Here is a 10013-nt window from a genome sequence, read left to right on the forward strand (position 1 = left end):
GGAAGGGCAAAGTCATAAAAAAAACATGATTTTTCAAAATTATATTTTATAAAGAATATATATATATATATATATATATATATATATATATATATATATATATATATATATATATATATATATATATATATATATATAAAAGAGTTCCTTTTGTAATCTAATCAGCATTATGGTGTATTAATAAGTTTTAAAATTCTATTATAATAATCAATTAATAAATGTAATTAATTTTAAAATTTTAATTAAAATTTAATATGAAAATAGTATTTTAATTTATTTAAAAATAAATATTGAATGAAAAAGAAAAATATTTTATAGGGAGAGGAAAGTTGTGAAAAAATGTGGCTTTTCAAAATTATAAAGAAAAATGTTTATATTAAGAATTTTATTTATATAAGAGTTCTTTTTGTAGTCCAAATCAAATTAAAAAACATTATTAAGTTTTGAAATTCTACTATAATAATCGAACAAATCTAGTCATCTCTCTAAATTTTTTTTTACCTCTCTCATTCTTTTTCTCGTGAGTTCTTTGGGTGGCCACCAGTAGAAGCGAATTTATTTTTTAAAATCTAATTAAAAATTAAGGGTATTTATGTCAATTTAAGAGTTTGCCCCCTCATTTGTATTTATATATATATATATATATATATATATATATATATATATATATATATACTAGTTTTTACCGAATACATCATTTTACGCTTAATGTTTGTGAAAAAAATAACATGGCATCTCCACCTTTACTTACATCTCATTTAACGCCTAAATTTTATGAAATTATAACTATTTAAGCCTTAACATTTGCACAAAAGTGTGACACCATCACTTTTAATTGCATTTCATTTGATACTTGACTTTATAAAAGTGTAACCATTTAACCCTTTGTAATTGGTGACTCACAAGTGCTTTGACATGGACATTAATGTTAACTTATATTAATCTCATTAGACAATGTGGACATCAAGGGCATGTTTCCTTCTTGCAGATGCGTAATAGAATAAGATCTTCAAGTGGCCATATCGCCTGTTTCTGACTATCGACGCATGCGATGTAGGCTCCAATAAACTCTTCTCAACCCTATCTTCATGTTTTTGATCAACAGTGCTCAATTTGATAGAGTTTTTCGATGATGTGAGGAGAGAGAATTAGAGCAGCTATTATTATTTCTTATAATTATACAAATTATGTAAATTTTAATAATAATATTTTATTATCTTTAATAGTCTAATTCAATGTACATTCATCCGTTTTTCTTATTAGGATTTCAAAGTTTAATAGGTATACTTTTATAAAATTCAAGAAATATGATATAATTAAAGATGAAAGTGTTAAGCGATTTTTTACGTAAAGATGAGTGGTTAAATAATTACACTATAAAATTTAGATTCAAATGGGCTGCAACTAAATGTGGGGCTGCCAAGTAACATTTTAGGTAAAGTTTAGGATCAAAAGAGACTATCAGTCTACTAGTATTTTTTTACTAACTTGTGCTTCATATTATTTGTTTTCATTATAAATACTTGCAATTTATTTGTTTTTGTCCATAATTTTCTATTACCTTTTGTATATAAAATAATATTGTTATAATTTATTGATTTTCAATAGCTAGTTAAATTTAGTATATCATCGTTATAATATCAAATTACTCTTAATTGAAATTAGTTTGTATTTTTAAAACCTACTTGTTTAGCCTTTAACATTTAAATAAACTTATAGATTAGTCCATTCATCTAATTTTCCATCCAAGTTTTCATTAACTATATCGAAATTATCAAAATAATATTATAAATTTATAATATAAATTTTATTATAAAATAGTCCCCAAATTTTATAATATTTATTATTTTAATTATAATATTATCATTTTATTTTATCAATATTATAAGTATATTATATACTTGAACTAAAAAATTTAATTAGAAAATTTATTATTAAATCATATTATTTTATAATTAAAAAAATGAAAAAGTAATCTTGACATTTTGGTGTCTATATACATCTAAGCAGGGATAAGTATGTAGATTTATTAAAATATTAATGACTGAAAATAAGTGGGTTCTAAAAGTATAGGAACTATAATATATAGGCTTTAGTAAACATCAAGAACGAAACTGTAATTTACCTTAATGACGTTTAGGTAATTTTCTTTTATTGCTAGCGGAGCGTAACATCGAATTACCTTTTTAGTCAAAATGTTAACTTCGAAACTCTACTTGAAAATCGCACAAAATTACATAATAATTTCTTAAAACTCTCCATATATATATATATATATATATATATATATATAACCGTTTTATCTCTACTAGTTTTGTTCTATTAGTTTAAGTTTTATTTATTTTTTATTTTCAAAATATATAAATTATTTTAGTAAATAATTAAAAAATAGAATTTTCATTAAATGAAAACAAAATAAAAATCTAAACTGTAAAATTTCATGCTATTGCAATTTTACATGAAAAAAATTTAATATAAATTATTTATACAAAATATAATAGTAATTATCTTTATTTGAAGTAACTAATCATATTAATAAAATATTTGATTTGACCATTCAACGAGAAGTACGCTCTATTTGATAGTAATTTACAAACTTGATCTTTCTATATATAAAGCCTGACCTAAAAACTATGAAACTTCGATATTTTCATGAAAAGAAAATTTATATTTTTTATTATTATATTTTTATCTAAATAACAAAGCAAATAGATTCTCGTAGCGGAGAAAACAATAAATTCTTATAAAGGAGAAAATAGCAAATCCTCATAAAAGAGAAAATATCATATCTTTATAAAAGATAATACATTAAATTCTTTTAAAAAAGAAGATAAAATTTAGATCTATTAATAAAAATAGATGAAAGAGAAATATAAATTTATTCTAAAATGATATATATATTTAAAGATTATTAAAAATAAAAGGAGATGCTACTTAAAAAACTCAAAGAAAAAGAAAGAGGTGAATATGAAAAATTTAAAAGTATATCAAATTTAACCATATTTTTTTTTATCAATTTTATTATTGCCACTTTTTAACTTTAATCACATTTACGCATTTTGTAAAAATAAAAAAAAAATTAAAAATAATAAAATAAATATAAAAAAAAAAAAGAAAACAAAGTTTATTATATGATGGAGTTTTCTGTTTTAACAGTTACAAGACATCAATAATAATTTTAATTTTTTTCATCAAAGTGAAACAAATTATTGATAAATTGGAGAAAAACTTTACTAATCTTAAAAGTCCTGGAATCTAGAAGCCTGGAACCACTTTTTCTGCTTATTTTTTAAGCTAGGGACAGTTGTTGATTTGACTGGCTAAAGAACAGTGAAAAGTAAATGCGTCTGTCCCTCCCTCTTGGCCTAAAACACTTACCTAAAAAAAACGAAAAATGGGAGATGGCAAGCATTTCTTTTAATCTGTTACAGCACTGAAACTGATCTCAGAGGTATGTAATTCAAGAAAAAAAAGAAAAAAGAAAAAAGAGTGTCCATCAATTGCTGCAATACTAAAGAGCTTTAAGTTGGACTCAGAACCCTCATCTGTTTTCCCCTTTTGGCTCCTTTTCTGAAGGTTAGCACTGCATCCACACTTTATCTTATCTACTTGTTTTTTCTAGCTTTATCTTTTGCTAGCTTATCTATTCTTGCATTATCATTTTCTATCACTTTATATTGCCAATTGCATCTGGTTATTATATTCTTCTTTCTTTTGAGATCTAGACAGAGTTTAATAAGTTTATTGGCAAACCATTCCATATTTATTTTTGGTCGTACAAGATAGTTTCAAGATTGGTTTCAAATGAGAAATCTTCTGCTGCAATTCACAGAAAGGCTTTTGAAACTTGATTAAAAGAACCTTTAATCTCCACTAGCTACTCAAGGGTCTCTATAAAAGAACCAGCTATTGAGTATTAGAGTAAAGAACCTGCATGCTAGCATCATTTAACTTGTTCTCAAGCTCTGGCTCTGTCTGCGTCTCAGCTCCTCCTCCTATGGTAGTCGAAACACAGCTGCAAAGAGACCTGAATGACACAGAATTCCAAGCTGATCAGATTTGCCATGCTAGATCTCCATTGCCTTGTGTTTTCAATTATGCATCTATTCTTTTAAATGACACTAACAATGAATAATTCTATCAACACACACATGCACAAAATAGAAAGAAAAAACAACGGTATTTACGCTCCTTGAGATGGCTTCGGTTTTAATGGTAAAGTTACTTCATTTGTGACTTACAGGTCACGGTTTCAGCCCTCTCCAAAGCTTGGGATGCTTCGTGCATTAGTAACCCTTCCTATTATTTATTTACAGGCAATGCATTCAAGAAGCAGATGATGAAATTTGAGTTTGCTCAATTTATAGTGGTTTCCAGCCACCACGCAAGAATCAGATGTGGAAAGTGAGAAATTGCTTGTGTAATGGAGAAGAGTCACCTGGTGTAAATACACTTGTAAGCTCTGATGGCTTCCACGAGTATCCAAATAGCTTCTGCTTCATCTTCAGTTTGTTCAGCTTCTTCAAGTCCTCAATGCAAATATGATGTGTTCCTAAGTTTTAGAGGTGAAGACACCCGCAGAAGCTTCACAGATCATCTGTATGCTGCTTTAAACCAGAAAGGAATAATTGTCTTTAGGGATGACCCAAGTCTTGAGAGAGGGAAAGAAATTGCTCCAGAACTTTTGAAAGCAATTGAAGAGTCAAGGTTTTCAATTGTTATTTTCTCAAGAAATTATGCTTCATCAAGCTGGTGTTTGGATGAACTTGTCAAGATTCTTGAGTGCATGAACACTAAGGGACAAATAATTTTCCCAGTGTTCTATAATGTTGATCCTTCTGATGTACGGAAACAAAAAGGGTATTTTGAGAAAGCTTTTGCTAAGCATGAGGAAGATTTTGGGAAGAATGCAGAGAAGGTTAAAAAGTGGAGGGTTGCTCTGACAAAGGTAGCCAATCTATCTGGATGGGATTCACATAACAGGTATTATAATATCGATGAAGTCAGGAAAATGATAGGAAAGGCCAGTCTACATGCAAAATAAGCAAATGGGTTAATGCTAAAAAAATCCAAACCTTAGCTGAAAGTTGCAATTATAGTAAATCTTTTCAGTTTTGTCAATTATATGCTCAATGTTGCAAATATACATTTGAAATAAGCAAATTGGTTAATGTAGCTCTAGGTTTTTCTCTAATAAACATAAAGGGAAATGGAACTTACATAATGTTTGGCTTGCCAATTTGACCACAATTAAATTTCTCTGATATAAAACTCATTCAATAATTCCTCTTTCTATCATGGAATAACTTTCGGTTTATTGTTCTATTGAATTTTTTATGCATGACATTTCATTTGCATTATGTTTTACCAAACATGATCAAGCGTTTTATCCTCTTTTTATTACTAGAAATATCTGACAATTATTCCTTTTATTTTGAAGGCATGAAACGAAGTTGATCCGAGATATTGTTGAAGATATATTTGGTAGACTGAATCATGCGTTCTCAGCCCCACCTAAGAATCTAATTGGAATAGATTATCATCTGGAGAAACTGAATTTGTGCTTAGCTGTGAGGTCTGACGATGTTCGCATTGTAGGCATCCATGGGATGGGTGGGATTGGAAAGACAACTCTTGCTAGATTAATTTTTGACAGAATATCTAATCAATTTGAATCTAGCAGCTTTCTTGCCAATGTTAGGGAGGTTTCTGAAAGAAATGGTCTACTTGTTCTCCAAAATCAGCTTCTTTGTGAAATCTTGAAGGAAGAGAATGTTAAAATATGGGATATTGGCAAAGGAAGCAATATGATAAGGAATAGACTTTGTCGCAAAAGGGTTCTTGTTGTTCTTGATGATGTCGATAAACCAGACCAAATAGAAAATTTAGTTGGAAAGAATTATTTGTTTGGCTCAGGAAGTAGAATCATAATTACTACTAGAGATGCACATTTGCTTGTTCAGCTTGATGTAGATGCAGTGTATAAGATGGAGGAATTAAATCACGATGATGCTTTTAAACTATTTAGTTTGAAAGCGTTTAAGAGTGACCATCCTGTGGAAGGTTTCATAGAGCTGTCCAAAGAAGTTGTGAGATATGCTCAAGGACTTCCATTGGCCATTGAAGTTCTTGGTAGCTTTTTGTATGGTAAAAGTGTAGATGAATGGGTAAGTGCGTTGGGAAGACTAAAAGAAGATTCTGAAAGGGAAATTTTGGATAGACTTGAAATAAGTTTCCATGGACTAAAACCAACAGAAAAGAAGATATTTCTAGATGTTGCATGTTTTTTCAAGGGGATGGATAAAGATTATGTAATGAATTTGCTTGACAGTTTTGGTTTTTATGGAGCTATTGGAATTCGTGTTCTCATTGATAAATCCCTAGTAACTATTGTTGACAATAATAGATTGTGGATGCATGATTTGTTGCAAGAAATGGGGCAAAAGATTGTTTGGAAAGAATCACCCGATGAGCCAGGAAAGCGCAGCAGGTTATGGGTTGATGATGATGTCTATCATGTGTTAACTGAAAATTTAGTAAGTGGATTTTGATGACACATTTAAGTGTGCCATTTAACATAATTAAGGAATATGTTTATGCGATTCTTGTAAGCTTCTCTTCATGTTTTGTTCTTAGCTCACCCTTAGCTTTCAATTTTCAGGGAACAGAAGCAGTTGAAATGATGACTTTCAACTTATTTAAACAAAATGAGGTAAACTTGGGTGCCAAAGCCTTCTCAAAGATGCGCAAACTAAGACTCCTCAAAATCTCGAGTGTACAACTTTCCCAAGGCTTAGATTTCCTTTCTAATGAGATAAGACTTCTTGACTGGCATGGATACCCTTTGAAATCTCTGCCATTATGCTTCAAACCAGAAAAACTTGTTGAACTGGACATGCCTTGCAGCTGCATCAAACAACTGTGGAATGGAACCATAGTAAGATAATATAGTCCTTGTGTTTGTCTTTCCCTTCTTTGTATTTTCATCTTGGAATAAGGTGAAAATCTAACTTTTTCTTTTCTTATCTTTTCAACAGACTTTAGAGAGGTTAAAATTTGTCAATCTCAGCCATTCAGAAGCCCTAATAAGAACCCCTGATCTCACTGGGGCTCCAAACCTTGAGAAACTAATTCTTGAAGGTTGTACAAGTTTAGTAGAAGTTCACCCATCAATTTGGCTTCTCAAATGGCTCATCATCTTAAATATGAAAGATTGCAGATGCCTTCATACGCTTCCCATCAGCATTGAAATGCAATCTTTACAAGTTCTTAATCTCTCTGGCTGCTTTAAATTGAAAAAGTTCCCTGAAATTGAAGGAAATATGGAACACTTATCAGAGCTGTATTTAGATGGGACTGCTATTGAAGAACTACCATTGTCAATTGAACATCTCACTGGCCTTGTCCTGTTGAATCTATCAAATTGCAAAAACCTTGTCAGTCTTCCAAGCAGCATTTGTCATTCCAATTCTCTTAAAACTCTCGCTCTTTCTGGCTGCTCAAAACTTGATCAGTTGCCAGAGAAGTTGGGAAATGTGGAATGCTTGGAGGAACTTGATATCAGTGGGACGGCCATGAGGCAAATGCCATCTTCCATTGCCCTCTTGAAAAACCTCAAGACATTATCTTTTCGGGGATGTGGAGTCCAACCACCTAAACCATGGAGTTCTCTTCTTAGCAACTTTCTGCTTCCAAGAAAAAGTGCAGATTCCAGGTCTTTGTTGTTGCCTTCCTTGTCAAGTTTGCAATCCTTGACATTACTAAATCTAAGCAATTGCAATTTGCCGGAAGGTGTAGTTCCGAGTGATCTTGGTTCCTTATCATCGTTAAAGATATTGGATTTAAGTGATAATGAATTTGTTAGTCTACCCGTGAGCATCAGTCAACTATCAAGGCTTGAAGCCCTTCACTTGGAGGGTTGCAAAAGGCTTCAATCACTGCCAGATCTCCCAGCAAATGTAGAATTTGTAGGGGCAGATGATTGTATTGAGCTGGAAAATTTCCCAAATCCTCTAAAGTTGAGCACTTCGGAGCGTTCAAGATTTAATCTTTTCAATTGCCATAGATTGGTTGATGATCACAACTACAGTATTTGGGCATGGACATGGCTGAAAACATATCTTAAGGTCTTCCCCATCTCTCTCTCTCTCTCTCTCTCTCTCTAACACACACACACACACACACACACACACACACACACATTCATGCTAAGTGTCTTATAATTCATGGTACAGGGACTTCCTCGTCCAACAAACAGTTTTGATGTTTGTCTTCCTGGAAGTGAAATTCCAGAATGGTTCATAAATCAGAGCATGGGATCTTCAGTAAGTATAGATCTACTCCCGCATTGGAATGATAGTGATCTGATGGGATTTGCTATGTGTGCTATTTTTAGACTTCGACGTCTAGCTTCTTTCAATTATAGAAGATCTGACTATCATAGGCCAAAAAATGTTGTTCTAGCTTGTTTCTTTATGAATGAAAAAGGTGAGTTCCTCTTCAACAATCACGCAAGAGCCTGGTTCCCTACCTGTAGCTTAGTGAAAAATTGTGCCCAAATTGGGTCAGATCACCTTTGGCTGCTCTTTAGACGCTCATACCTTGACAAGGACTCACTGAACGAACTTAATCGCATTAAGGTTTCGTTTAGGGGCCAACCAGGATCTGATTGGGACTTGGAAATTAGGAAGTGTGCAGTCCGCCTTGTATATTCACAAGACTTGGAAGAGTTGAACCAAACAATCATCAGCAACTCTTTAAATGAGGATATGGACATCCTCTGTGATGATTTTGACTCATCAAGAAATGGATCGACTGGGCAAAACTTTAATGACTCAGAACCTGGCGGAAGTAGAAACTCCACAGAAGAAAAACAACCTAAAAGACTTAGAAAGATTTGAATTTGTATTTATTTTTAAGTTGACAGAAACTATCATTGGAGGAAAGGGCCTCACACAAACCTTTATTACCATGCTTGTTTCCAGGAATGTTAGGAAAACCTTATTGCTGCTTTGTTATTTTGATATTTATTGTATGGTTTTTGTTCATTTCACAATTAAAATCTTTATTATCAACAGATTTGGAAAATGATGGCTTCTTTTGTTCAGTGATATGTTTTACCTTCATGTGTTTGTTCACCCATTGGCTTAGATGGAAATAATGGGAGTCATTGGTAAGATATTTGTGCATTGGTCGTGTATTTTGACTGCCTAGGCACTTATTTGCACGTTCTGTGGATATTTTTTTTACTTTTTAAAATTATTAATAGAATAAATAATAAAAATACAGTATCTAAATTAAAAACAAAAAAAAGAAAATTAAAAACGTAAAAATAATTTGAATTTTAAAAACGTGACTTGTAAATGTGGAAACTCTTGTTCATAATTTTCACAATTTTTTTTTATTATAACTTTCGAGATTTAATGATGGAGATATAAAATACTTTTAAATTTATATAATTTTTTTTCAAATTTTATAGAATTATTTTTTAATAGTAATTATACTAAATATTTATTTGTTATGTTATAGCCTTATTTCATAACTTTGTGGGTATATATATATATATATATTTATGAAGAATTAAAAAATTAAAAAGTCATAATAATAAATGATTAATGATAATAATATGATCATAAATTTAGTAAGTTCAAATAATTTTATTTATTATATACATTTTAGTTATTAACAAGGCCTATTAGTTGGATAATTCAAACATTTGTATTTATTGATATTTTATACAAGCCTTTTAATGTTAGATAATTATACCGAGTATTTCAAAATCAAAGAAATTTTATTAACACTCAAATTAAAATTTAGTAAATTATAATTTAGTTTTTAACTTTGGTAAAACTTATGATATAGTCCCTTAAGTTGAACTTTATATTTAAATAGTATAATGAATATATTATTCTTCCCAATATTAATTCTTCCTGTCAAGAATTTTTCAGAATTGTTTAAAATTTCTCTTAAGTTTTTCAATATATATTTTTTATGTTTTAATCATTAAAATTGTA

The 10013-nt window shown here is 30.3% G+C and overlaps 1 protein-coding gene across 3 annotated transcripts; it reads left to right on the forward strand.

Annotated features, from left to right (window-relative positions):
- The first annotated feature begins 3314 nt into the window (after positions 1-3314).
- LOC110648670 (TMV resistance protein N) lies at positions 3315-9087 on the forward strand. Of its 3 annotated transcripts, none has more exons than XM_021802985.2 (6): positions 3315-3576; positions 4317-4983; positions 5441-6536; positions 6662-6937; positions 7038-8126; positions 8235-9087. In XM_021802985.2, exons 2-6 carry the CDS (start codon positions 4466-4468, stop codon positions 8898-8900), a joined length of 3645 nt encoding a protein of 1214 aa, XP_021658677.2. In that variant the 5' UTR covers positions 3315-3576; positions 4317-4465; the 3' UTR covers positions 8901-9087. The 3 variants fall into 3 exon arrangements, with proteins under 3 accessions (XP_021658677.2, XP_021658678.2, XP_021658679.2); XM_021802986.2 differs by having other exon boundaries at positions 3383-3576; positions 4244-4983; XM_021802987.2 differs by lacking the exon at positions 3315-3576 and adding an exon at positions 3833-4215.
- Positions 9088-10013: the final 926 nt, after the last annotated feature.

Source organism: Hevea brasiliensis, chromosome 16, assembly GCF_030052815.1.
Source record: "Hevea brasiliensis isolate MT/VB/25A 57/8 chromosome 16, ASM3005281v1, whole genome shotgun sequence".
In the NCBI taxonomy this organism is placed as follows: domain Eukaryota; kingdom Viridiplantae; phylum Streptophyta; class Magnoliopsida; order Malpighiales; family Euphorbiaceae; genus Hevea; species Hevea brasiliensis.